Source organism: Cyphellophora europaea (genome assembly GCF_000365145.1).
Source record: "Cyphellophora europaea CBS 101466 unplaced genomic scaffold supercont1.4, whole genome shotgun sequence".
Taxonomy (NCBI): Eukaryota; Fungi; Ascomycota; class Eurotiomycetes; order Chaetothyriales; family Cyphellophoraceae; genus Cyphellophora; species Cyphellophora europaea.
The window spans coordinates 1,252,528-1,278,659 of record NW_008481810.1 but is presented as its reverse complement, the minus strand read 5'-3'; the positions used below and the strand labels follow the sequence as shown (position 1 = coordinate 1,278,659).

The window sequence follows — 26,132 nt, the reverse complement described above, 5'->3', positions numbered from 1 at the left end:
AATATTGGATGTCAGGCCTAAGTCGAATGGTTCAGGTCTTACATATGTGCTTCAAGGACAGTAAGACATCGATAACGAAGAAAGTTGGTCATGTGTACGTACTTGCACACGGAGTGGCATCCCGTATTGCTGAGCGTCACTAGCAGCATCTTGACTAGCAGTCTTAGGCGAGAATCTACTTATGCGACAGGTGAAACGGCTGGCCTGAGTGTGCCGAACGAAGTATTCTTACTGGGTTGACTAAGCGTTAGAAGAGTATTCTATATCACCGATGTTTGGCGAAAGGAGGTCGGGCACGCCACATGTGGCGAGTGTCCTGTGTGCGGCCGCATTTTGCGCTGCCCAAGACATCATACGGCCGCAATCCCGATTGTAGCGAGGATCCTGCTTCTAAGAATCGCGGGTGTAGACTTCATTCACGGAGATGCTATCATTGGGATTCCGCAGCTACAAACATGCGTCTCAGAGATGATAGCGATCTGGCTACACAGTCAAGGCGTACCAAAGAACAAAGTGTCGGACTGCAGACACTGGATTCACGCACGTATGACAATTGCCCAGACCGAGCACATCCTGGACCTTACCCTCATATCGTACCGACTGCTGCCCAGTTCAGTGGCAGTAAGGTTGCTCGAAGTACTGACTATGACTTAATAGTATAACTCTGTCATTATTAATTCTCTAGTCTCGAGACCATCTCATAGTGGTACACCCGTGACAGACCAGGTAAGCTGATCCGAGCCCGCGATATCTTCCTTCATCTGCATCAACTCGTGTGTGTCCCAGTTAGCCCAGACAACCTTGCCTTTCAGAAACGCAGCCTCAGCGGAGGCGAGCCAAACATAGAAAGATCCCGGGAGCGTTGCTTTTCGCCCATCAGTACAGTCACCTCAACGAAAGGGAGGAAGGGACAACATACCAGAATCCGGAGCCGCCTCAGTATGCCCCGTGAGATCAGTCGGGATCCACCCGGGCTGGACATTGACGACCCGCACATGTGGGTTCTCGGCAGCGATGTAATCCATCATCTTCAGCGCCGCAGCTTTCCCAACGGAGTACGCGCCTGAACCGTGCCAGGGCTCCTTGGCCGGCATGCACGCCATGTCCGACGTGGTATGCAGCAGCACCGGGCCCGGAGCAGCAAATGACAAGAACGCCTGGCTGGCGTGCAGGGTCGTGACGACGTTCAGCTCCAGCGACTTCATGAGCGTGCTTGCGCTGTAGGTGGCCATGTGGCCCCAGTCCAGGTAGGCACCGACATTGGCAACAAGGACGTCGAGCTTGCCCACACGCTGCGCCAGAGACTCAAACGCCGCGAAAGTCTGCTCTCGATCAACGAGGTCCGCCGTCGCTGAGAGGATGGTGATGTCGTTTGACGTTGCGGCGGAAGCGATGTCGCGTTCCGCGGCAGCGAGCACGTCCGCACGCCTGCCAATAACAGAGATGGACTTGGCGCCTGCTTGGGCGAAGGCGACGGCGACGGCTTTGCCGATGCCGCTGCCGCCGCCCGTAATGACGACGTTCTTGCCTTTGGTGGAGAGCTCGGGCCGCGTGCTGGAGATGAAGGGGTATGGCTTTGTGTGCCAGGTCTTGGTGAAGGTGTATGCCATTCTGGAGGCCCGGGAAGCTGATGGCATCCGCTCTGGCGGTTCAGGTACGACTAGTAGACAGGCCAGAGCCGTTGCAGAAACAGGATGTGGATGGTGACTGTGGTGATGGTTCGCGGGTATGAACTCGTCGCGACGAGTCTCTGTGGTATTTGTAGTCCATCGCTCGTTGACCGAGTCTGGAATACCTCGTCACCGAAGTTCAAGATTCTGTCCTTTTGAACAGAAGCAGCAGCCTCTCTACGAGTCTGCTATCCCTGAAATTCTTCCGTGAAGAAGTGTATTTTCTCCGCCAGCAAGGTGACTCGTGTCAGGATCATTTCATTCGTCCGCATAGTAGCAGCGCCAAGTCGGAGTTGATAATATGCATGCTGCTGCTTGCTAATCTGTCCCGTGGCTGACAGTGCCCCGTCTTCGGTCTTCGGCCTAACTTCGCTAGAAGACAAATGTGTTGACCAAGTCTCGAGGCAAGGATGGTATGATGGCCGCTACAACCGCCAAGATGGGCAATGCTGTGGATTCAGGATGTCGTTACCGTGCTGCACCGTGTTCACGTGCTAGCACCTAAGAAGCTTGTGGTCTCGCTCGGTGATAAGTTGGGAGGTTAGCACTTCGGCCTCGCTCTTCCGCTGCCCAACGCAAACTGGAATTGACAGACTATATCAGCGGCTGAGTCATTGAAAGGGACTGCAATACTAGTCGCGACGCAGGGCAAATGCGATCCGCGATCGTTCTTCGTCCTGGCTCAGGTCGGTCTGCTGCCAAGCCTCCACCGTCATGGGCAAGGCTACCTACACCAGGGGCCATAGCAGCCATATATCAGACAAGTACTGTGAACAACGGCTGATAGTATACCGTAGAGTAAATAAATGCCACCTGGCTGCCAGTTATAGCCCAAAAGTCTATGATTTTGATTTTCCCGCTTGCAAGTGCTGACAACCTTACCGCTTGAAGACCCCGATGGCCCAACATAACCTTAGCACGGCCAGCCCATATGCCATGCCAATGCTGTCGTATATCACATTAAGCTTGCTTCCCACTACCTCTCGCCACCCAATAGGCACCTCAACCACCGGGATGCCGGCAAATTCCGCCAACATGAGCATCTCGACATCAAAGATCCAGCCCTCGGTATGCATATGCGGCACGATGTACGGCAAGCTCGCTCGCGAGAACAGCTTGAAGCCGCATTGAGTATCCCTGATCTTCGCGGTCTGAGGCGGCGTCATGAGGTACAGTAGTAGGTGGAACGAGTGCATCAGAAAGTTTCGTAGCTTGCTCCGCTTCACCACTGCTTCGCTACCCACCAGATGTGCGCGAGAGCCCACGGCCACGCCACGACCACGATTGTCTTCAGCTTTCTCGCAGGCGGAGACCAGCTTTCCAACGTCGGTGAACTTGGAGGCCCCATCTGCGTCGGCAAAGACAACGTACTGTCCACGAGCGTGCCGCATCCCATGCGTAACGGCGCCACCTTTGCCACGGTTCTCCTCGAGCTTGATCATGCGTATGGAGGATGGCTTCACTTTGACGCCGGATTCGGAACGATGCGTCCACGGGCCTGAGAGCCGGCGCGGTAAGGGTGGCAGGATGTGGTTGCATGAGAAGGTTGTGCAGGTCTCGAGCGTCTTGTCGGTTGAGCCATCATCTACGAGGAGGACTTCCCAGCCGCGGAGGGGCACGTTTGTACCGGACATGTTTCGTTGCTTCAAGCCACCATTTGCGCTTTCTGTCGGTGCCTTTGCAGCAGTGCCGTACTCGGTCTCGAGATAGTTGACTGCTTCTTCCAGCATGCCGGTCAGACGCTTCTCTTCGTTGTAGGCGGGCACGACAAGGGTCATGAAGACTTCGGCAGGTTCCATCTCTTGCTCCAGCTGTGCCTCTTTGCCTTCCGCTTGCGCCTTTGCTACCTTCGTTGCCAGGTCGTCAGACCAGCTCGGTAGCGGCGCGGGTTCCGTCAGTTTCCCAACATGGTCAACGGTTCGAAAGGTCTTCTCGCTGCGTCGAGGTGGTCGCGGATGCGGTACAACATAGCGTGTGAAAACGATAAGCTGGCTTCGGTCAGCATCATCCTGCAGGTCATAGAGCAGGAGCACTCACAAGCAAGATGAACGAAGAGGCAGCCCAGATGAGGATGAAAGGGATTAGTTTCCAATTAAACCAGTCGGCACCATGGCTGATGACTTCGAGGAAGTGCCCTCCTGGAGACTGTCCGTTTGCCATACCTGCCGCACATCGAAGCAGAAGCAGACAGCAGACACTCGAGGGGCAATCGTAGTCGCATGCTGCCACGCTGCCCTTCAAAATGACATCTGTTCTCGACGGAGTGGGTCTCGGAAGGGCAAGGGTTCAAGCCACGCGGGGGGGTCGCCCCGAAGTTTGGCAATCCAGGTACCAGATCGCTTACCCGGCAATAAGCCGATAGCCCCCGGAGGTTTCTTGCGACATCTTTCATCGACGTCACCGGATTCTTGCAATACTCTTCTCTGCTAATGCTTTTGCTTATACGAGCAGCACCATTCCGGCTTTCGTTCAGACACCCTCGCTCGAAGCCGCGCCTGTTCTATCACATCATGGCCGACAAGATGTCGACGTACTCGCCCTTGGACGCCAAAGTCCTAAAGGTCGAGCCCATGGTCAGTTACACCCGACACTTTTCTACTATATAGCTGAGTGCTTACAGAAACCAGAAGAGGCCAAATGGGTGAGGCTCAACAAGATCACGTACAAAGATCCAACGGGCGGAGAGCGACAGTGGGAGATGGCGGAAAGACAGGTAGGGCTCATCCCCAGCCAGCCCCAAATGCCACCAATGCTTAGCAAGCGACTAGACAAGGAGAACACACACCGACACCGACGGTGTAGGTGTCATCGCCATACTGAACGACACGAATGGCCAGCCATCACTCCTGCTGCAGAAACAATTCCGCCCGCCACTTGACAAAGTCACCATCGAGGTCCCAAGCGGCCTGGTGGACGAAGGCGAGGATATTTCAACCGCCGCCCTCCGCGAGCTGAAGGAGGAGACCGGCTACATCGCGACGATCCCTGGCGATGCCAAAACCGCAGAAGGTTTCATTATGTGGAACGACCCGGGCTTCTGCAACACGAACACGAAGATGATCTTCGTCGAGGTTGACATGAGCGACCCCAGGAACCAGAATCCTAAGCCGGAGTTGGAGGAGAACGAGTATATCGAGACGTTTACGTTGCCGCTCGATGACCTGTGGGATAGGTTGGCTAAGCTGGATAAAGAGGGGTTTGGCATTGATGCCAGGGTCGCGACTCTGGCGCAGGGGATGGAAATGGCCAAGAAGTGGAGGTCCGTGTTGGATAAGAAGCCGGCGTGAAGTGAGGCCAGCCGGGAAGGGAATAATGGAATGAGACTACATTTCGCCATCCTGGATTCGATAGACGGTACGATCTAGACGATCTGTATGGTCTTCAAGGCTGTCACGATGTATGGTCACGAATGCGCATGAACACACAAAGTCCAGCTAGATCGTCCATTTCGTGACTACTCCTTTGACCCCTACGTAGCATATAATCGTAGACACATCATGGCATCCGTTTCACTTCCACTACACTTCCAGCCAGACAGAGCAACAGGCTGAGCCTCTCAACTTAAGGAAAACCTTCACTGCCTGCGATGCTTGGAAGGTAATTTCAGCCCTCAACTTCGACACTTGCACCCCACACAGGTCCGCCAACGAATAATCCCGCTCAAACCTTCTCAGACTTGCCCGCAGCCTCGACAGTCTCAAACTGCCCCGTGGTCACCTTCTCCACCTCACCGCGCTCGAGCCCAGCATCGCTGCCAAGCTTGTGCCGGATCTCCTCCTCCTGGACGCCAGCGGGCTTGGCCAGCTCGAAGCGCGTACCCTTGTGCTCAGGGCCGAGCATGACAGTGACGGCAATACCCAGCGCGATGATGACGGTAGCGATGCCCATGACAGGGCCGTAGGCCTCGACGCGGTCGCCGCTGGGCGCGGTGAGGAAGTGGCTTTCAGACAAGGCGTTGACGATCTGCGCCGAGGGGCTGGAGATCATGTTGCCGATCTGGTAGGTGACGCCGACGAAGCCGGAGCGGAAGGCCGGAGGAGAGAGTTCGTTCAGATGGATGGGGATGACGCCCCAGGCGCCCTGCACGAAGAATTGCATGAAGAAGCCCGAGGCGGAGAGGGAGCGCTCGGTCGTGGGCAGGATCCAGGCGGGGACCAGGATGCAGGACATGAGTGCGCTGATGAACATGGCGCGGCGGCGGCCGATCCATTGGGAGAGGTAGCCGATGATGGTGCCGCCGACGCAGGCGCCGGTCTTCATGAGGATGGAGGCGCGGGTGGCGGGGGCGTTGGAGAGCTCTTTCTCCGTGAGCATGAATGTACTGTAGTTGAAATTGTCAGTATTTGGAGGGTCATGATTGCCGATATGTGGCTGAGGAAGAGTAATGCTTACGTGTAGCTGTCCTGGCTAGTGTGGGAGTAGTAATTGAACCAGGTCATCAGAATGATGCAATAGACGCACATGCGCCACTCCTGGCGCAGCATGGTCTTGGTCTCCTTCCAGAAAGCGCCAGCTGAGGTGTTCTTGGTACCTTCTTTCTTCGCTTCGATGAATTGGCGCGACTCAGGGAAGGCTAGACGAATCAGGCCAACGGCGATGGAGAAACCAGCACCGACCCAGAACATAATCTTCCAGGAGTTGGTAGACCCGCCAATTCCGAGATTGACGCACGCGGCAAGAACGTAGCCTGTGCGAAGTTAGTGGAATATAAAGGGCTAGGAGGGGGTGTTGACCGACCGAAAGAGTAGCCTTGCTGGAGGATTCCGGACATCAGACCACGGGCATTGGCGGGGCAATTCTCGAGAGCCATGGCAATGGCGTTTCCATACACGCCGCCCATGAAGAGACCGAACAGAGAGCGCACAGCAAGGAACTGGCTAAAGGTTTTGGAATAGATGGTTGCGATCTGAAGGAGACCAAGAACAATCATGTTCACAACCATGGGATATTTGCGACCATATTTGTCACCCGCAACACCAAAGAAGGCAGCACCCACGGAGCGCAGGAGGAGGGTGAGGGTAATGGCTGTGGTGACATTGGTCTTTGTAGTGTCGTAGTATTTGGCGAGTTTCACGGTCTGGATGGACAGAGAGTGGAAATCGAAGGCGTCTGCGGTCCAAGCAGCCAGACCAACGATGAAGAACAGCCATGCCTTCGCTGACAATTGGGCGAAGAGCTTGATGGGGTTCTGCAGCGGCTCGGGATTCTGCCAGACAAAGTGCGACTCGCCAAAGTCGTTGGTGATTTGGGTACGCTGCTTCCAGCGAAACAGGTCACGAACGCCCTGCTTGGCGGTCGCGAGGGTACCGCGGGGCCAAGGATCAGCTACTTCTCCGACTTCAGGCATGGCGCTTGGCTGACGGGAGAGGCGGAGGCTTATCCAAAGGCTTGGAATACGTCAAGAGTGGACAAGAGAAAGAGTCAAGGCAAAAGTCTACGACCTCCTGGCTCGGCGTACGGCTGGTCGTGATGTATGGTGGGAGGCAACAAGAGCTGTCGACGAGGAAGTAGTTGCTGAAATGAGGGTTGCAGCAGGGTCTTTATAGACTGCGCGGAGCGCAAGATGGGGTATGGGGCAGGTCGTGGGCAACACGGTACCGTAGCCGTCCGTGTTGGTAATCGGCCACGGATGCGACTAGAGAACACACTGTTTTCGTGTGGTCGACAGCATCACATACCCCATAGTTGCAGATCCACCCCAGAGACTTCGATACACCCGATGCATGGATCCCACGAGCTCCTATCGGGAAGACTGAGATAGGCAGAGCTCGATGTTGATCATACGGTGGCTCGCCTCGCTAACGATGGAGGCACAGAAGGTTCTGCCGCCTTTTCCCACAATCAGGGCATTGACAGGGTCGCTCGATAGGGCGAACAGTTAGGCGAATATTGGGGTGGATTCCGACCTTACGCCAGGCCCTCTTACCGTGTGCTCCGTACTGCACGTCCTCACCATGTTATCGCTACACCCGCTCAAGGACGCTTTTGCGATCGCAGCACACGCTTTCCGCAGGCAGTCTGGCGCGCAAACACGACAGATAGTGACGATGCTGCGTGACGTACGAGGTGCATCAAGTCTGCTCATGTGCCGTGTGACTTCCGAGTGCTTCTTGTTGCTTGGTGGGCGGCGCCAGGGTGCAACAGCAGCGGCTAGTGACCGGAGAGGAGGTGCATGTCAGCCAAGACGCAGCCATCTGCGACGATGGGAAGTGTTGACAACGGAAGCGCACGCATGGACCTATCACCGCGGGGTGCCCATGTTGTGGCGACCTCTGGGCACATTCAAGAGTCCACCAAGAGTCCACTAAGCACGGAAACAAGAGAAATGGGAAAGTCTTGGAAGCTTGGCGTGAAGGGGTAGCTGTAGACTGGATTGGTCCGGTAAGAAGTGTAGATTGTTGCGGGGGGTAGAGTCGGTGGTCGATCAGCTGGGCTGGCAAGTCGCCGCAGTGACGATGTAACCTAACCCTCCCTGTCCACGAAGAAGCGCCGGGCTGCAGTCTCACGTCTATGACTTGTCCATCGGAGAAATGAGGAAGGCTTTTGGAAACATTCCAGAAGGACACTAGAACAACAGAAGGTTCTCCCATCCCTGCCCAACGGGAAGACCGGTTCCGTGCGTGCGCCGTACGGAAGTACCTTACGGAGTATGCATGCCTGGGAACTTTGGAGAGATAGCCTATCCGTACATATCACTGCGTCCTGCAGCCAATTAGGCAGTCGGTCGCACACAACTAACGAGCTTCATGCTCACACCACTAATGTACATCTGCCGAACAATCCTCGTGAGGTGGCTCGCTAATAGATTATGCTGACCACGCTGGTGCAAGGCGACGCGGCAGAGGCGCCACCAGGGTTGAACACAATTGACAAGCATGCTTCCCGAAGTCACAGCAGTGGCTTTTTGAGTGTCTTTCGGTGAGTCTGCGGAGCCTGCCCGCCAGTTTTATCGACTCCTGGTGGGCCATCCTCCACGAAGACTGCAGCCGTTCTTCGCGACCCGGGGACGGCGGAACACTGCCATGTCCAATAGCGTCTGTTTAAGATTTGGCAGTGGCCTCTGATTTGATGGCTGACCAGGTAGAGGCGTCCGTTGCAGTTTTGAGAATCTGTGGTCGAGTGGACATGTTCTCTCGTTGCTTGGACTCCTGAGATGATTCCGATATTGCCCGTTGAATGCGGTCGACACAGATAGGCCGACCGAGTATTTCCATGGTCTGAGGAATGTTGGGGCCGGGAACACCTCCCAGCAGCGCCCAGCGCAGGTAGTGATACAATTGCCCCTTCCATTTCTTCTTGCTTTTGGGGTCTGCATCGGGGCCATGGAAATCCATGTCCTTCAAGTTCTCAGAATGGGTAGCCTGTGTCCACTGGCTTTCAGGGACAAACAGTAGCGTTGAGGCGGCAATATGGAGCTCCTTCACTAGCTGCGAATCTTCAATATCGAGTTTTGGCCGCCGTGGCGGCGTGACGAAGATGGAACACTTTTCGGCAAAGTCCAAAGGAGAAGAAAAGGCCAATGACTCCGCGTGGAGCATACTGGCAACCACGTCCCGAAGATTTCTCTTGCCAACCAAGGCAGCGATTTTGGCAGCGCCCTCCTTGTTCAGCAGGGACACCGCGACATCTCGAATCAATTGTTCCAAGTAATCGCCCCCAGCAGAGATGCGCCGCCGGCCGTGTTGCTCCTGTAAGAATCGCAGCTTTTCGAACGATACGACAGTGTTGCCCTTGGTAATCTTCAGATCAAACGACTGCTCTAGTTCACGCAGACTCATTATGTCGCTTTTCTGCTGGTGTGACCAGCCAAGCAAGGCGGCAAAGTTCACCAATGCTTCTGGGAAGATTCCTTTGTCGCGGAAAGACGCTATGTCGGTGTCGAAGTTGCGTTTGCTGAGCTTCTGCTTATTCTGATCCACCAGCAGAGGCACGTGAGCATACAGTGGTGGCGTCCACTCTTTTGCTGCGTACATGGCGATGTGTAGGGGTGTAGACGCCATCCACTCTGACCCTCGAACAACGTGTGTGATTCTCATATCATGATCGTCACAGACATTGGCCCAGTGGTAGGTCGGAAAGCCATCCGACTTGATCAGAATAGCATCCTCCCACACTGGTGCATCCACATACAGCTTTTTATTCGCTTTCTCCCCATGCCCTGTATGCCCGTAGACCAGATCACGGTAGCGAGGCCAGGTCTCAGGGGCACGAAAGCGGACCACGTGAGCCTCCCCTGAATGGGCACGCTGTTCCGCCTCGTCAACTGGCATGTCGGCACATTTGCGGTCGTACCCTAAGTTCAGGCCCTTGTCATGTCTACGTCGATTCAGATCGTCGAGACGTTCCGCGGAACAGAAACAGCGATATGCTTTACTCGCTTGGAGCAGGCCCTGGATATGCGCGTGGTATGAAGAGAGACGCTCTGATTGTCGATAGGGTCCATACGGACCATTGATTACTGGACCTACCTTGGTTTAGCTATGTAGTTGTGCAAGGCCCATAGACAGACCTTCATCCCATTCTAAGCCAGCCCACTGAAGATCTCGGTACAGCCTCTCTTCAGCACCCGGTATTGTCCTCTTTTGATCCGTGTCCTCAAGACGGAGCAGGAACTGACCCTTCGTCTTGCGGGCTAGGAGATAGTTGAACAAAGCAGTCCGGATAGACCCCAGATGCAGATTTCCAGTCGGGCTCGGTGCGAACCGTGTTCGAGCAGGGGAGTCAGGCAGGTTGCCGCGATTCAATTTCCGGGTCGAAGCGAAGAATCTTGATGGCACGTTCGGTCGCGCCGCATGGTGCTGTCCTCGCAGGGCATCACGACACGATTTGCATGTCCAGGTCGTAAACCTAGCACCAATGCGCGTCACAGGCTGCATAGAGAGACACACTCAAGCGTAGGAAGGCGACGGAATGATTCGGCTACACTAGACACGAGAAGTTGTCGATGCCAGTGACTTCTAGAAGATACCTGCGGACGAGAAAGTGTTACAGCTGATTGGTGGAAACCCAGCAGTGCAAGGCTCTGCGCATGGTGAAGAGTTTGGCCCGCCTGGGCGCCTACGCATACTTTCAACTTAGTCTCGTCTCTTCTGCAGCCCTACGATTATCAAACCCGCTTGCTCATTTCCTACCGAATCTTTTGTGCAAAGGAACACGGCCGTGCTTTCTAGCATCGTTTGCAACTGACACCATTTGCTGTCTCCGAGCAACCTCTTCGTCCATCTCTGAACACATTCTCAATAACTCAGCGCTCCCTCAGCCACAACCGACCGCCTATCATGGATGGCGCAAATGGCACATCGACGCCTGGCGATTCACCTCAGATCGATCTCTACGAAATTCTCGGCGTGTCCAAAGATGCCTCAAAGAACGAAATCAAGAAGGCTTATCACAAAGCTGCTCTGAAGTACCATCCCGATAAAGCCGCTCCCGATGAGCGCGAAGAGGCCGAGCACCAATTCAAGGCTGCCGGTCAAGCCTATGAGATCCTCTCCGATGACCAGAAGCGTCAACTCTACGACGCCCACGGCATGGCTGCCTTTGAAGGTGGAGGTGCTGGTGCTGGCATGGATGTCAACATGGAGGACATCTTGAACATGTTCGGCATGGGAGGGGGTATCCCGGGCATGGGCGGCGCCTTTCCAGGCATGGGTGGTGGGCGTCAGAAGATGAGGCGGTCGCCAGATGAGAACCAGAAATATGAAATCAGCCTCGAAGATTTGTACAAGGGCAAGACTGTCAAATTCACATCGACTAAGCAAGTCCTATGTTCCAAATGCAGTGGCAGCGGTGGTAAAGACGGTGCAAAGGCATCGCAGTGTGCGACCTGCAAAGGTCAAGGTGTTCGACAAGTGGTCAGCCAAGTCGGTCCGGGCATGCTGACTCAACGCATGGTTCCTTGCGGTGCCTGCGAAGGCTCCGGAGAAATCTGGGACGCCAAGGACAAGTGCAAGAAGTGCAAAGGCAAGAAGACCACGGAGGAAAAGAAGCAACTCGAGCTGTACATTCCGCCGGGATCCAAGGAGGGCGACCAAATTAGACTTGAGGGCGAGGCAGATCAGGTGCCAGGCGCCGAGGTAACGGGCGATATCGTCTTCCATTTGGTTGAATTGCCTGACGACAACTTCCAACGCACCGGCAACGACCTGAGCGCGAAACTCGACATCACTCTAGCCGAGAGTCTCTTCGGCTTCAACAGAGTGGTCGTGAAGCATCTTGATGGTCGTGGCATCGAGCTCAACCACCCCATTCAAGAAGGCAAGATCCTCCGACCTCAAGATGTGCTGAAGATTCCCGGAGAAGGAATGCCACTCAAACGCTCTGACGCCAAGGGCGATCTCTACTTGATTGTCGAGGTAGAGTTCCCCGAGGATGGCTTCTTCAGTGACCCTAAGACCGTCGAGGCTATGAAGAAGATGCTGCCTGGTCCTCTGCCTGCTATCGAGACCGACATCGTTGATGCACGCGACTACGAAGAGGCGGATATCGAGGAGATTGGTGGTGAGGAGGGTCGCGGCGCCTGGGAAGATGATGACGAAGGTGCTCAAGGAGCCCAGTGTCAGACTCAGTAGACGACGGTATGACTGATGAGCCTTTCATGATGTGACGGTGCCGAGATACCTTCTAAAAGCATTTCTGGGGCGTTTCAGCGAGAGTTTTGGACGCGTTGAAGGTTTCTGCATAGATGGGCCTGCGGGCGTAGGACAGGCCACAACGACTGGGAACAGTAGGCCGAGAGTATTTCATGTTAATAGACCAGACCAAAACACTTCGATCTCTTTGTGCAGAATTGCTTTTCTTGGGCGCGCTGCTGGTGGCAATCTCCCTCCCTTACAGCCCCAGCATACCTACGTCCGGAGATTCTACAAAGGTCTGGAGATCAATAGGGACGTGAGCTATGGGGACAGTGCGCTCTTGGAAACATCGACATCTTCTCTTGCTTGAGAGTAATCAATCTCGTGCCACATTGATTCAGGTTAAGCGACACGGCAAGAAGTTTCAGGCCTGATTGGCTGGCCAGCAACGGGGCCTCCGCCAAGAAACGGCCGTCGCCGTGGCCGTGACGAGTGAGTTCATGCGTTCTTCCTCTCTCTCTTTGTTCTCCCGCGCATCATCCTCAGCCAACAGCATCTCATCTACTGCAGATAGCGACATTCTCTTCTGCTGTGAGCACTCCGCGGCGACCTGCGACCTGCGACCACCCGAGCGACGCGATCCCGTAACCCCGCCGCCGACAGCCCAACATCCGATCTTTCACCACCCTAGCCCCACGGCCTTCCAACCCTCACGTTACTGAGTACCGCTTGCGCTGTCGGTGAATCATACGTCGCCGCCCTTACGAGCGCGCAGGCGACGTGTCTGGCACCTAGCTGCATGGTCTTTAGATGTCCGCGACGCAGTATCCGCCCAAAATTCCGCTGTCGCCATCCTCCCCTCCCGAGACAGGTGTCAAGCGGCGGCGAGCCTCTGAGACCTCGCCAAAGCTGCCTCCATCCCCGAAATATATGTCAGTCGCTACCAAAAGCTATGTTTCCCATGGTACCCACACATCGCACATGGATGAGGCGGCGTCGCGTTCATCGCCCCGGTCTCCCTCATCAGCATCGTCATATACTCGGCCCTCCACACAACGCAACAGCCAGCCTTATTCAACCCCAAGCAGTAGTCATTCCGAGCACCACACATCTAACATGATGGAACGAGATGAACATCGTGACAAACGTCAGCGGATAGGAGAGGCGATGGATTTGGATGAGTCTATGTTGCCCACTAACCATGAGCGGCGGTCAAAGAAGGAGGATGAGGGTACCAGCCCTAGATTGGGTGACATCGAAATGCAAGATAGCGCGGGCGACCCCGACCTGGACGAGCTCGACAAGGATATTGGCGAACCATATCTTTCTTGCCGGTCCAGTAAGGCTCACCCTGTCCGATCTGCCATAATCTGCCGCGTGTATTAACATCGTATCTTAGGGGTCGAGCCACAGAAACCTGACGTTCAGACGCACCTGCTATCGATCTATGGGCTGGGATCGCTACAACGAAGTGTGGCGCGCCAGGATCCTTTCACACAGGAGAAAATTAACAAGCTCCGCAAATCTTACGAAGGCCAGATTAAGGACTTTCAGCTCGCTGGAAGGAACAAGGCGGTGAAGCTCAAACAGGAGAAACCCAACGAGCCTTCCATGCGTGCGTCTATCGGTAGCTTCACTTCCGAAACCAGGGGAACTTACCTCCAGAACACCGAGGAGTGGGAGGCCGCGAACCCGAAACGTGAGATCAAGGTCACAGATGACTTCAGATCCAAGCTACGCAAGGCTATGCAGATGCAGCCTGGTCGAGTGCGGAATGAAGCCAAATGGGATGACGTGCTCGGCCACGAAAAGAAAACAGCTGCTCCATTGGCGATGGCATCTGCTCAAGCAGCTGCACAACGACCGAATGGCCTGATGAGGCCCGCCCCACAAAGTGCTGCTGAATTAAAACGCCAGACGAGAGGCAAAAAGCGAAGCTATGGGGACGATAGCTTCATCGGGTATGGGGAGGGCTATTCTGAGCCGGAAGATGCCTCGCCCGACGGGGAGTACGGCAGTGATGATGGCAACCGGAAGAAGCGACGCAAGGTAGGTTTCTAGCAGCGACGCCCACCAGCAGTCACGGCTGACATGATCAGAATGAGAGCTTCAACGCCCAACTGTTGGGTCGGTAGCGTCGACCGCAGCTCATCTGGCGGACGTCGCAGCGAGCGCAGAAGCCACAGGAACCGTGTTTGGCGGCATGATATTTATTTTCAATCTCGCATTTTGGGACGGTCGCGGAGATACCCTTTGGATGGTTTGGCTGATAGAGAGCAGGATTGGACTCCAGGGCTTTCAAGCATTGCTATGGCGTGGCCCTCCATTGATTAAGTCCATGGTTCACAGGAAGGAAAGTACGAGGCCTCTCGGCTCCGAAATGGCTAACAGAGGTACGCTCTACTGTATCGCGGGTCATGGTGAGACGCACGAGGCGCGGCAAGCTGTTATTACGAACCGGCGTTTCAAGCTCAAATGGTGGAAGAGGCGCACAGCATCGAAGGCGGAGAAGAGTTCACGCCGTTGTACGAACGTAATGATCCATGTTACATACGCAAAAGTGCATGTTGATTTGAAACAGTAGGTATTGCGACTCTCGTGTACCTCGCATCCAAGCTGGCCCTTCACGGCGCGGCCTGTTCCACCATCACAAGGACGCGAATGAGCACACCATCTCAGCTCGTTGCGAAAGCGCGGCGGTCAAGAAGGAAGTAGAACAGAGACAAGCTTCTGAAGGGCATACAGGCCTGGAAAGGAACTTTGACTGGAGGCTGACATTGGGTTGATCTGCGTTACCCACTCGACCCAACCCCTGTCATGTCTATCTTTGTACCACGGTCTAGCTAGCGAGAGTACTTACTTGAATCACGAATGGTAATAAAGAACGGAGCTTGTTTGAAACAGCCATCTCATCGTGTATTACTCAGAGATGCTGCTACTATTTGACATGGTCTCCTCCAAGAGGCATCCGCCCGATGCTATGGTTGGTCCGGTCCTGTCCGAATGAATAGATGGACGCGGCTTTGACGCAGACCCGCCATTCAGCCCCCAGACAACCGACACAGACGCCTTCCCAGCTACACTGCCAACACTGGGTGAACCACTGATGTCCTTCGATACCCTAGCTGAGAGCTAGTATCTAATACGAATCAATTAGGGGTGTGACTAAGCTTCCATTCAACGTTGTAGGTCGGCGGTGTTGCCGTGTTCCGGAATACCAGAAGCGTGCTTAGCTAGTGGACTCAAGAATTGCCTATGCATGTCGATTTTTGGCTTACGGGGTCTCGGACGACGTCGCAAATTCCCCATCTCAACTTCGATTCTCCTCCATGATGACCTAAACAACGACTCTCGCTACCTTTGCGGCATGCTCCTGCCCTACGGTGCTCCTCTCCGCCCCAGGTAGCCTAGACCACCACCTGCTATTGGTCTATCACAGCCCCAGGAACCACCTTCCAATCCTGGAGCATGATCGTCGCTACGCTTTTTATATAAGCATTTATATCGCAGTCAGCCTACCAGCAAGCCTCAGATGAACACCAGAGCTGTGACGCAAACTCGAGTGGACATGGCCCAACAATTCATGTCGTCAGCCGATAGCCGTTGTGCCCGAGATGAACAGCAACCCCAGGTTAAAAAGCCGTATGTGCGTGTAATGACAGATAGGCGCCGAGAGCAGAATCGACGAGCGCAGAAGGTCTATCGGGAGAAGCAGAAGAAGCGGCTCGAAGTGTTGGAGGACCAGGTCGCTTCGACAGGACTCGACAGCGCAGCAGCGAAAGGCCGCGCAAAGAAGGAAATACCGCGTTCTGTGCCTCCTTCTATCCAAATGTCCAGGTCCCCTGAACCCAAACCCGAGAGCGAGGAATCCTATGCACCACTACCAACACAGAACATCATCAACTTCAACGAGATCTTCCAGCTCAACGGCGACATTCCCGTTACCAACGAGCTGTGCACGCTTGACTACATGCCATTGCAAATCGCTCCTTCGCCACCAACCTTCGCAGCCACTCTTCCAATTCACCACAGTACTCCATCATTTCTGCCAGACCCCGAGCCAGCCTTAGACTATCAAGACAACTACTGGCCAATACCTCCCTCCGACCCTTCCCAGCCATACATACCCCCAGTCTCCGGAGACTACATGTCCGGCTCCTTGACCATCCTCTCACGGCCCTACGCTTACAAGCGACAACGACAACTCCTCGACATCCAACACCAGCGCGACAGCTACGGCTCCGACACAATTCCCCACTCCCAGTCCCAATCCAGCCTCCCCTCCCCACACCTCAACAACCTCCACCTCGCCGCCGAATCCCCCCTCACCGCGTCCCTCGCGATCGCCCTCTCCCTCGGCATCTCCCGCACCCACTACCTCGAAGACCACCCCTCCCAATTCCCCACCTGCTTCCTCACCATCACAGCCACCATGCCGCCGACCTGTCTCCCCCCCGCCAACGACCCCTCAGCCCACAGCCTCTTCTCCAGCCACGCCGTCATGATCCCTCCCGCGCTGCGCCCCCGGCCGGTGCAGTACCTCCACGCCCACCCCAGCTACCTCGACTGCATCGTGTTCCCCACCATGCGCGAGCGCGCCGTGCGCGCCAGCGTCGAGGGCCGTTTGGACCATGTGGAGTTCTTCCTCGACCTCATGCATGGCGGCTTGGTGTGCTGGGGCGGCAGCACACCCGCGGGAACGTGCAATACGCGGGGTGGGAAAAGGGGACGGACCGACGTCAGAGGCGCGCAGGGCCAGGTGGCGTGGGACACGCGAAGTTGGGAGGCTAAAGGCTGGTTTTTGAAGAAGTGGAGTTGGCTGTGTGGGGAGGAGGCCGAGGAGGAGGGGAATGGGGAGGGAGTATGGGAGTGCTCGAGGTGGTGGTGGGGAGTGCGGGGGGAGGATTGGTGTGGTGATGAAGATGAGGATGGTCACGCTGATAGTCAGGGGGAAGGAAGAGGAGGAGGATATGGCTGTGGGTACAATGGAGATGCATACCCAAGGACGGCCAAGGACCAGTGGTCGCATGGCTGGCGGCAGGGCAGATACGAGGGCGCCAGGCGCTTCGAGGAGATTTTGGACGAGGCGAAGAGGACGTATGTGCCTATGGCCGGGACGGAGACTACGGTTGGCGTGATTTGAGCGGGGACTTTACGAAGCGAGGTTCACGCTTGTGAAGAAGAAGAAGACTTGGGTGGTGATTTCGTGGGAATTCCTCTACACAGGTACATAGCGACGGCGTCGTGCTAGTTAGGCGCATCTAGATCCTCAACCATGCATATATCCTCTCAAGACCTACCTGGAGATCCGTTCAAGGCATTTGCAGCATTGCAGCCGCGGCGGCAGCGGTTTGTTCCACCGCAGAATGGGCCACGTGAGGCATGAAGAAACCTGAACTTGCGAGCATGCACAATAGATGGGCTCAGGTCAGCCTGCAATCTGGCGGACTCATGGCGGAGGAGATGTCAGCGTGCTTGGTGGCCGCGGAATCGTTGGCTGGATCAGCCAGCTGATCGAATTGGTCGGAGGTTGATAGTACTTACCTTATACTTCCAGAGAATACAAGTCTACAGCCATACCCCGAAAGTCATTAGACCGTCCAGGTCTGCAACGAGGCATCTGGTATATGAAGGAAGCGTGACAAGGCTGCCGCAAAGTCGGAAATGCAGTACCAACGACTGAGCTCCTCTCTCTGATTGGCTGGCCCGCAACGGCAATGGCCTTTCCCCGCGCAGAAACGTGTGAACCCCTGCTGTGGCTCGGCAGCCGAGGCATCTTCTCGGTGGTGCCTCGAGATACGAAGCCCTTTACGTCGGTAGAGCACGCGCCCTTGTTCTCTTGTAACTAGACGTCGCAGCAAAAGGGAGTAGGGAGATATAAAGACAACAACCGAGCTTGAGCTGGCGGTAGTGTTTGACTGACACTTCTTTACCTTTGCTTCTGCGGACTTTCGAATAGCTGAAGTGACGACCATGACTGACGCCGCGAATAATGGCATCGTGCTGTATCATTACAGCTTCTCGCCCTACGCCCGCCGGGTGATCTGGTATCTGGCGCTGCGTGGCATCGACTATGCTGAATGCGTGAGTTGCTAGGGACTTGGATGTTGCGGCGCTGATCAATGGACAGAAACAACCTCCCATCATGCCCCGGCCGGATTTGGAGGCTATCGGCGTCAACTATCGGCGGATACCGATTTGCGCCATTGGCAAGGACGTCTACTGTGACACGCGCATCATTATCAGGAAGCTGGAGGAGTTATTCCCGGACGGTGCGTTGGGGGCTACAGACGCCGACCAACGGGCGATGCAGAAACTGCTCGAAGTGTGGAAGATCGAAGCCGGGGTGTTCGTCAGAGGCTCGCAGCTGATCCCGTCTGATACGCCAATTGTCAAGGACGTCAAATTCCAGAAAGACAGAGAGAATTTCTCTGGGCGGCCGTGGAGCAAGGAGGTCGTCGATGCCAATAGGCCCGAGGCAGTCGCTGCCATAAGGAACAGCTTCAAGTTCCTTGAGACGACGCTGTTGGCGGATAATAGAGAATGGGTTCTGAAGACGGACAAGCCTTCGCTAGCCGATATCGAAGGTAAGTGTTGCTGCCCAACGGCCAACCATGGCGAGTCAGTGCTGACGCAGAACCAGCGGTCTGGGTGTTTCACTGGATGAAGGGCCTCAAAGGAGCGCTGCCGTCAGATGTCATCTCCCCGAAGCACTATCCCAAGGTGTTCGCCTGGATCGACCGCTTCGATCGCGCCTGCAACGACGCGAAGAAAAGGGCGCCAAAGCCGACGGCCTTGAAAGGAGACGTGGCTGCAAAACGGGTACTTGACGCGAAGTTCGCAGGACAGGACATAGGTGTGAACGCAACGGACCCTCTTGGGTTGACCAAGGGGCAAGAAGTAGAGGTGTGGCCTACCGATTCTGGCTTCCGCCAACGTGACCGCGGGTCATTGATCGGCTTGGACGACGATGAAGTGGTCATTGCAGCGGGGAATGGCGTCCGTCTTCATTTCCCTCGAACCGGCTTCCGCGTCGCTGCAATAGACGCCAGGTCCAAGCTATGAAGGGATAACCACCCCGGACGGTTGGTTAGCTTGGACTATTGGCAGCGGCGTCCTCGTATGCAGTATTCTTTGATCTATGCATGAGCCGGTCATTCAAGCCACATTGTTGGCGGTGTGTAGAGTGGGACGGTGCACGAATGAGAATCAATGGTAAAGCCAGCTCAATCTCGGTGTGGGTTGGCACCTTGGTCGCTAAGTCACTTTTTGTTACAGCATTGCTGTTTACTCTTGACCAGATGTTGGGAGTTGTCGCGTTGACTTGATACAAGGTCCTGTAATCGTGTTGATCATGGCCGCGCGTAGTATCATCAGCCGATGTGATGATGAGATTTTGAGACCGGCGACAAGCATCTGGTACTTGGGCAGCTTGTACAATGCATTAGCAAAGATGTACCTCAGGGTTCGGCATTCGCTTCGTCGGCGCAGAGCGAATGAGTTGACGAAAGACGCCATCGAAGCGAGGATGCCCGAGCTAGTCCAGGGCTTTGCATCGACCGGTTGTTGGAAAAGGCACATGGGGATTTTTGGTGGCCTAGGATTAGCTGTTGGGTAGCAGTTTGTGCCCAACGCTCCAAGCCGGCCAACCTGTCAGGGGAGGACAAGCCGAATCACCTGCTGCATGGCATCGTCTAGTGGCGGCTGTCGCTGATCCACTTAGACGTTGTCAGCGTTGTCGGGCCAGGATTCCAGCCCATGATTGCCACAAGGGCTGTCTCTGTTGGCTACACTGTCATGGTCTCAGCGGGTAATTGACAGCAGGACGCGCCGGAGACCCGGAGCCAAGCAGGGCTCTCAAAACGCCGATGTAAACAAGCCGAATAAGACTTGTGCGACAGCTTATGAGCGGGACAGGTCACTCAAGGCGTTCATGTTGGTTTGTTAAACTGAGCTGCTCAAGTGTTGTGGTTCGGCGTCGCTGCGCACTGACACCCACCCGCGGTACTGGGTGCCGTCTAGGGCTTAACTAAGGCTCAAGAATCTTGCTGTGGAGATCGGCGCGATCGCCGCCAGAGAAAGCGCCGTTTCGTCGCCTGCGGCCTGAGCGTCCGGCCCTCTGTCCCCCCTGTGCCACCCTGCCTAGTCTTTTTGCCTTCCATCCATCTCCGTTGGGGTCCATCAGGACTCCGTACGGAGTGCTGTATTTCGTGAGCATCGTTGAAAAAAAGTAGGAGACATTTCATCAGCATTGCTGCCATTCTTGTATCGCCATTCAGCACTAGCCGTGCAGTTAATCGGTAGCGATAGCCATTATCGATTGCAGACGTGCTGCCCGGCTTCGTGGGTGGCTGCTGCCTAAGACCGTCACGGCGGTAAGCCCATTGGCTCGCTAAAACTCTGGTTGGCACCCAAAGCCTGGAGTCGCATCGCTGTTCATTGCGTGCGCCCACTCCGCCTCAGCATCTCTCCCTCCTCATCAATTGCTTGTCCGAGTCACAACTGACTCTCCTTCATCCTTCCGCGCACGTTTCGGTCCTTGCCTGGGATTCCATCACCCACCAGCTCTACCGGGATTAGGCCACACATTTATCTGACCGCAGACCAGAAACAGGTCTTACAGCCCCACCACCACTACCACAGGATCGTCCCAGGATCTCCAGCCGGACACAGACCACTCATTGGATTGCCGGGTTGGCCTTGCTACTCGTTCCTTTGCCATTTGCTCCAGGCCCGACTTGCTGCCCGATCGCACTAAGCCGAGACGTGACAACGCACATATATCCCACTTGCCCACCATGCCACGTTACGAAGATGACTACGGAAGGCGTGAGGACCCCAGGGCTGCGACTGTTCGTCGAGAAGTCAGAGAAGACCGCCACGCTCCTGCCAGAGTGGAAACAAGAGAAAGAACCAGAGTTATTGAGGACCCGAGAGACCCCCGAGGCGCCTCCCGCACGCAAGAACCCATGGAAATAGTCGATTCCCGTCTGATGTCTGCCTCAAGAACTATGGGTGACCCCCGAGGAGCCAACGCTGCTGCCAGGTTAGAGCCCCGACCTGACCGTCACGGCGGCGGTGTAGTCTCGAGGGCACGGGATGAGCCCACCTACTATGATGATCACAAGCCGACAAGAATGGTTGATCCCAGAGATGCCCGGACCGCCGACGTCTACTCCAGAGAAACTGCTCCGAGATACTCCAATCCAAGAGATGACCGGATGGACACAGAACCGGATATTCCACCTCCCAGGAGATCAGCTGCCCGTGAAGTCGTCGATCCCAGGGAACACTACATGGATGAGGACCATCGATCAAATAGATACAACGATTATTTTGTTCCCGGAGCTGGCATGTGAGTCGCCCCGGATCCTGTCGAGCAGTCCAAACTTAGGAACCCGAGTACTGACTGGACCTTCTCTTCGACAACAGTGACAGAGAGGTCATCCAGCACGAGATCTGCCGGTATCTGGGCAATGATGCAACTGTTCGGTAAGAAAGACACACCACAGGACTCTTCTCCTTTCAACACTATAGGCAGTGAACGAGTCTCCCCTGCTCCATTCCGTCTTGGCAGCAACGATATCTAACAGCATTCGACAGCCCGTTTACCAACAAGGATGGCCGGACTGGCTTCCTTGTCCGAGCCTATCGTGCCCTAACCTCCGTACGTGGACTACAATTGGACAAAGTTAAGCCCCTTTGAGTCGGCTACTAACATAAGCAGGCCATGATTGATGATTTGAAGAGGGACAGCGCTCGTTGGCGTCAAGACCAGGACCGTAGAAACAGGCAAGGGCGGAGCACGGGTACGCCTGATTCTAATCGTATTCCCCCATGGGATGGATCTAATGCTTTGGTATCAGTGTCCTATGCCGAGATGAAAGGCCGCCAGGAGGCCGACTACGGCGATTCTATGGACGTCGACACCCAGGACTATGCACACGAGGCAGTCCCTCGCCATCGTGAAATCGACCCGCGCGACATCCACGCCCGCGATGTCCGGGATCCCCGGGACCTACGCGACCCCAGAAACGTCCAGGGACGGCATGGCGTGACTCCCGTTTCATCCGGCGCATATGGCCAGGAACCATATCCCGCCTACTCAATAGGCTCTAGTCAACCAGGAAACTATGGCCCCGAAGGCATACCGAGATACGGGGGTGGAGGCAACACGCCCCCAACCACTCGTGCACCTGTTCCTGGATACGGTCAACCCGGATATGGTGGAAGGAATGCGGCACCCGCTGCCCCACCTGCCCAAGCATACAGGGATCCTAGAACTGGACAGATGGTCACTGGATATGAGACCGGGTACGCCGATCCCAGATCCCGGCATGGCCGGTGACAGTAACCCGTATCGTTGCTTGATGCAGTCGAGATGATGGCAGCCGCTCGACGGCGCGAACTCCTCGCAGTGAGTGCGATGAGCTTGTATATCACACGTTCCATGGACACCTACTTCCGCTGGTCGCTTAATGCGAGGCCGACAACATTCCAAGCCGGACTAGGATACGATCTGGATATGTTCGATCTCATGACGCTAGACGCCAATGATGTGTGGCTGGTTGAGAAACGAACGGGAAGGAGTGTTTGCAAATTTACTGCACTGGACTTGTGACTTCTCTGGACCCATCAATTGAGCAGGCTGGCTCTACCATACTTGGAGTACTTGACAGGGTTTATAAGCAGCATTGTAATGGAGTACATCGCGAGAGACAGCGACAGGTTGAAAACGACAGTGACACAGTTTGGCTGCGCCAACAAAAAGACGCCCTAATGCGATGATGCCTGACACAGTGATTCTTTGGACTTGAACCGTGATTATTCGCATCGTCGCAGCCAGGACTACCGGAACTACCTACAAGGATGAAAGCCCTCCAAACCGTTTTGAGGTGACCGGCAATATCTCTGTCGACTGTCCCGATGGATTATGCTGCCGCTCTGATGAGGCCAAGATCCTGTTGGTATACACTCAGGATGCTACCAAAGCCACAACACAGAACAAGAACCCATGGACCTGGTTGTACGCTGCTGATGCTTCCGGAGATGAGTATGCTTGATCCTTGCGTAATCATGGAACAAAACGGTCCTGGAAACGGAACGTGATAATGGAACTGCACCTTGCTCACTCGCTACTGCTTAGTATAATTCAAGGGATATCAAGCCTGGGACAGATGCTCTCTCTCCGATCGATACAACGGACGCAATGGGCCCATGAACTCGACTCGTTCCTCAACGGCAATCGATGATACACGGTACAACAATGGCCACAAGGAGCCCACCCAACACTATGAGCATCGAGGCTGGACTGGAATTGAAGACTCACTCCAACAGTAGATGCAAGAACAGCACTACGGGGGTGACTTTACTCTGTTTTCTAGCAGCAACAATGGATCAAGCGCCCGATGATTAGGCACAAAGATCGACTGGTATACAGCTAAACCCTCGTATGGACTACATGGATTACAGTCACCAGCGTCGACGATATCGACGGGCGGGCACTCTGGACTCACAAGCGGAACATGAAGATGCCTATACTTTGGATTAGGGGAGTCCGCTCACCAACTTGGCCAACCTCCACTGTGTCACCACCACGCCCATCCAGTGACTGTTCTCATGTCTGGAGCAACGTCCTGCCTGAACGGACTCCACTAATAACTTCACTCAGCCCATATCTTTGTTGCCCCGACACTTTCACACGTGTGCTGCCAGTCTGCTTAGCGTGACATACTTGACTACCACTTAAGTGCCTTGTCTTACGTTGACGTTCGCGTGATTCTATTCTTCTAACGCTCCCACGATCTGTTCTCCTTCTCTGAACTGATTCTCCTGATACTCAAGAAGCATTTCAAGCACGATGGAATATGAGCGCGGCAACGCCTTCCCCTCGTACAGCGATGGCGACGTGGCCATCTACCTCTCCCCTGAGATGACCTACCAACTCCACTCCCAAGTCCTCAAGCAACACTCCACCTTCTTCGAGGAGAAGCTCTCTGTGCCCGGCACGAAGCTGACAGCCAAAGCCCGCAAAGACGGCGCCGCCGCGTATTGCTTCGAGCTCGTCAGCCGCTCGCAAGATGACCCTGGCGTTCTGCAGCAGCGCGAAGTCCAAGAGAACGGCAAGGTCAAGAACAGTATCTTTGCCTCGGGCCTGAACCTGCGGCAGATGATGGTCTCCAATGCTAAGTTAAGACACTGGGGCTTCCTCTTCGGTATCTTCTATGGCAAGCCGCCGGGCTTTGACGAGGACAATACCGTCCAGCTCGTCACCGACTGTCATGAGTTCATCGACGTGGCGAAATCCATGGGCGCCATCGAGCGCATCAGGGACACGGTCGACCTCGCTCTACTTCGTCAGGACATGAACTTGTGGACGTCAATTGCCAACAATCCGAAAGCGTGGGCCGGCCTTGGGCGTGACATCCACTCCCCCACCATCTACAAGGAAGCTCTGTGCCATCTCGTTGGCAAGTGGCGACAGATCGACCCCGAGACCAAGTCGGAGATGGACGAGGACATGAAGTCCGTCATCCAGACCAAGTACGACGCCCTCGAGAGCAGCAAAGAAGTCATCGAGCTGCGCATCCTCGGCCACTACCCGCCCGCTCTCTGCCGCAACGCCACGGACAAACCCGGCCGTCCTTCTTACTCTGGCGACATCTACATGTGGATGGCTATCTGCTTCTTCCGCCAATGGTTCGCCCAAGCCATCAGCGAGCATCGCACCCGTCTCGGCCTCGATGGCGGCTTCAAGTTCTATCAAGCCATCTACCAGAGCAGTCAGGCGTATCTGCACCACGAGGACTTCCAGCAGTTCTATCAGTACTTCCCCATGTCGAGCAAGGGACGTAATGTTCTGGAGTCGAATATGAATCTCCTCAAGAGCGAGGTCAAGGACTTCGTCGAGAAACTCATAATCAACCGCTCCCACATGCCGAATGGTTCTGTCGACTGGTTCACCTGTGCCAATATCCTCAAGAGCGATCTGCCGTGGGAGAACGAAGAAGGGCTCGCAGATGAGGCTCAGCTGCATGACGATATTGATACGGTCGACGACGGTAACGAGGACGAGGTCCAGGCCCCCGTCACCCAGGGTAAGGACAAGGGCAGGGGAAAGGCGAAGGCGAGCCCCGTTCCCAGTGGTACTCGCGAATCTAGCGTCGTGGCAGGCTCAAGTGGCAACAAGCGAAAGCGCAGTCGCAGTAAGGATGCAGGCACCGCTGCTGCGGCTCCAGGTGTTGTCGACGGCAAGGGCAAGACGAAGAGAGCTCGCGTCTCTACTCGGAGTGTGAGTCGAGGTGCCAGCGCTGCTGCGGCTCGCAGAGCTCGCTCGAAGGGTGCTGAGGACTCTGATGCGTTGGCTGATGATGAGCGTGACGGTGAATAGAGCATCCGGCACATTCAGCATGGATCAACGGCGAGAGAAGCAAGGCGTTCCAGGGATCACAGGTGGTTGACGTGATTGACGGATGGGCTCGTTGGACTCACAGCAGTTTGGCTCCTAGTGCAACTAGACATACAGGTATCGCAACGTGGTCATGGGAGCGTGCTTCTTGCTTAGCCTAGATTAATGTTTCTGGCACAAGTCAGATTAGATGGACCGTTCCTAGAGTGAGCGATCACTTTGGCCAGAACAGATCGATACTCAGACGAAGACAACGAGAGCCATCATGCAAAGTGCGCATTCAAGAATTTGCCGCTGTAGCTCATTGAAATGTGCTCACAGGATATAATATTCGCCCTTTCCTCATGTTGGTATGTACAAGCTTGAACCTTTGTCTTTTCTGGTCGTTGACAATACTGGTCCCGGCTGTAGACTTCGCACTTCAGTGCCCTCATCTCACACCTTTGCGCTTCGCTCGCGTATCGTAATTCTCACTTCCGG

The 26,132-nt window shown here is 55.2% G+C and overlaps 11 protein-coding genes across 11 annotated transcripts; 7 read left to right on the top strand and 4 right to left on the bottom strand.

Moving 5' to 3' along the window:
* Window positions 1-698: 698 nt before the first annotated feature.
* Window positions 699-1,610, bottom strand: HMPREF1541_04712 (uncharacterized protein; the record flags this gene model as incomplete). Its single annotated transcript, XM_008719056.1, has 2 exons — window positions 699-865; window positions 920-1,610. 2 exons carry the CDS (start codon window positions 1,608-1,610, stop codon window positions 699-701), a joined length of 858 nt encoding a protein of 285 aa, XP_008717278.1.
* A 938-nt stretch (window positions 1,611-2,548) lies between these two features.
* On the bottom strand, window positions 2,549-3,830 carry HMPREF1541_04711 (uncharacterized protein; the record flags this gene model as incomplete). The annotated part of the gene is made up of 2 exons (XM_008719055.1): window positions 2,549-3,658; window positions 3,708-3,830. 2 exons carry the CDS (start codon window positions 3,828-3,830, stop codon window positions 2,549-2,551), a joined length of 1,233 nt encoding a protein of 410 aa, XP_008717277.1.
* Window positions 3,831-4,180: 350 nt separating this feature from the next.
* Window positions 4,181-4,957, top strand: HMPREF1541_04710 (uncharacterized protein; the record flags this gene model as incomplete). The annotated part of the gene is made up of 3 exons (XM_008719054.1): window positions 4,181-4,243; window positions 4,291-4,383; window positions 4,439-4,957. The coding sequence occupies 3 exons, from the start codon at window positions 4,181-4,183 to the stop codon at window positions 4,955-4,957; spliced, it is 675 nt and encodes a 224-aa protein (XP_008717276.1).
* A 373-nt stretch (window positions 4,958-5,330) lies between these two features.
* Window positions 5,331-7,017, bottom strand: HMPREF1541_04709 (uncharacterized protein; the record flags this gene model as incomplete). The annotated part of the gene is made up of 3 exons (XM_008719053.1): window positions 5,331-5,991; window positions 6,063-6,357; window positions 6,408-7,017. The coding sequence occupies 3 exons, from the start codon at window positions 7,015-7,017 to the stop codon at window positions 5,331-5,333; spliced, it is 1,566 nt and encodes a 521-aa protein (XP_008717275.1).
* Window positions 7,018-8,710: 1,693 nt separating this feature from the next.
* Window positions 8,711-10,546, bottom strand: HMPREF1541_04708 (glutamate-tRNA ligase; the record flags this gene model as incomplete). The annotated part of the gene is made up of 2 exons (XM_008719052.1): window positions 8,711-10,134; window positions 10,180-10,546. The coding sequence occupies 2 exons, from the start codon at window positions 10,544-10,546 to the stop codon at window positions 8,711-8,713; spliced, it is 1,791 nt and encodes a 596-aa protein (XP_008717274.1).
* Window positions 10,547-10,948: 402 nt separating this feature from the next.
* On the top strand, window positions 10,949-12,241 carry HMPREF1541_04707 (uncharacterized protein; the record flags this gene model as incomplete). Its single annotated transcript, XM_008719051.1, has 1 exon — window positions 10,949-12,241. The coding sequence occupies one exon, from the start codon at window positions 10,949-10,951 to the stop codon at window positions 12,239-12,241; it is 1,293 nt and encodes a 430-aa protein (XP_008717273.1).
* An 813-nt stretch (window positions 12,242-13,054) lies between these two features.
* HMPREF1541_04706 (uncharacterized protein) lies at window positions 13,055-14,305 on the top strand (the record flags this gene model as incomplete). The annotated part of the gene is made up of 2 exons (XM_008719050.1): window positions 13,055-13,583; window positions 13,644-14,305. The coding sequence occupies 2 exons, from the start codon at window positions 13,055-13,057 to the stop codon at window positions 14,303-14,305; spliced, it is 1,191 nt and encodes a 396-aa protein (XP_008717272.1).
* A 1,507-nt stretch (window positions 14,306-15,812) lies between these two features.
* Window positions 15,813-17,387, top strand: HMPREF1541_04705 (uncharacterized protein; the record flags this gene model as incomplete). The annotated part of the gene is made up of 1 exon (XM_008719049.1): window positions 15,813-17,387. The coding sequence occupies one exon, from the start codon at window positions 15,813-15,815 to the stop codon at window positions 17,385-17,387; it is 1,575 nt and encodes a 524-aa protein (XP_008717271.1).
* Window positions 17,388-18,217: 830 nt separating this feature from the next.
* On the top strand, window positions 18,218-19,309 carry HMPREF1541_04704 (uncharacterized protein; the record flags this gene model as incomplete). Its single annotated transcript, XM_008719048.1, has 3 exons — window positions 18,218-18,328; window positions 18,375-18,831; window positions 18,888-19,309. 3 exons carry the CDS (start codon window positions 18,218-18,220, stop codon window positions 19,307-19,309), a joined length of 990 nt encoding a protein of 329 aa, XP_008717270.1.
* A 1,733-nt stretch (window positions 19,310-21,042) lies between these two features.
* On the top strand, window positions 21,043-22,592 carry HMPREF1541_04703 (uncharacterized protein; the record flags this gene model as incomplete). The annotated part of the gene is made up of 5 exons (XM_008719047.1): window positions 21,043-21,599; window positions 21,683-21,736; window positions 21,848-21,911; window positions 21,972-22,053; window positions 22,111-22,592. The coding sequence occupies 5 exons, from the start codon at window positions 21,043-21,045 to the stop codon at window positions 22,590-22,592; spliced, it is 1,239 nt and encodes a 412-aa protein (XP_008717269.1).
* Window positions 22,593-24,104: 1,512 nt separating this feature from the next.
* On the top strand, window positions 24,105-25,634 carry HMPREF1541_04702 (uncharacterized protein; the record flags this gene model as incomplete). Its single annotated transcript, XM_008719046.1, has 1 exon — window positions 24,105-25,634. The coding sequence occupies one exon, from the start codon at window positions 24,105-24,107 to the stop codon at window positions 25,632-25,634; it is 1,530 nt and encodes a 509-aa protein (XP_008717268.1).
* Between the last annotated feature and the right edge of the window lie 498 nt (window positions 25,635-26,132).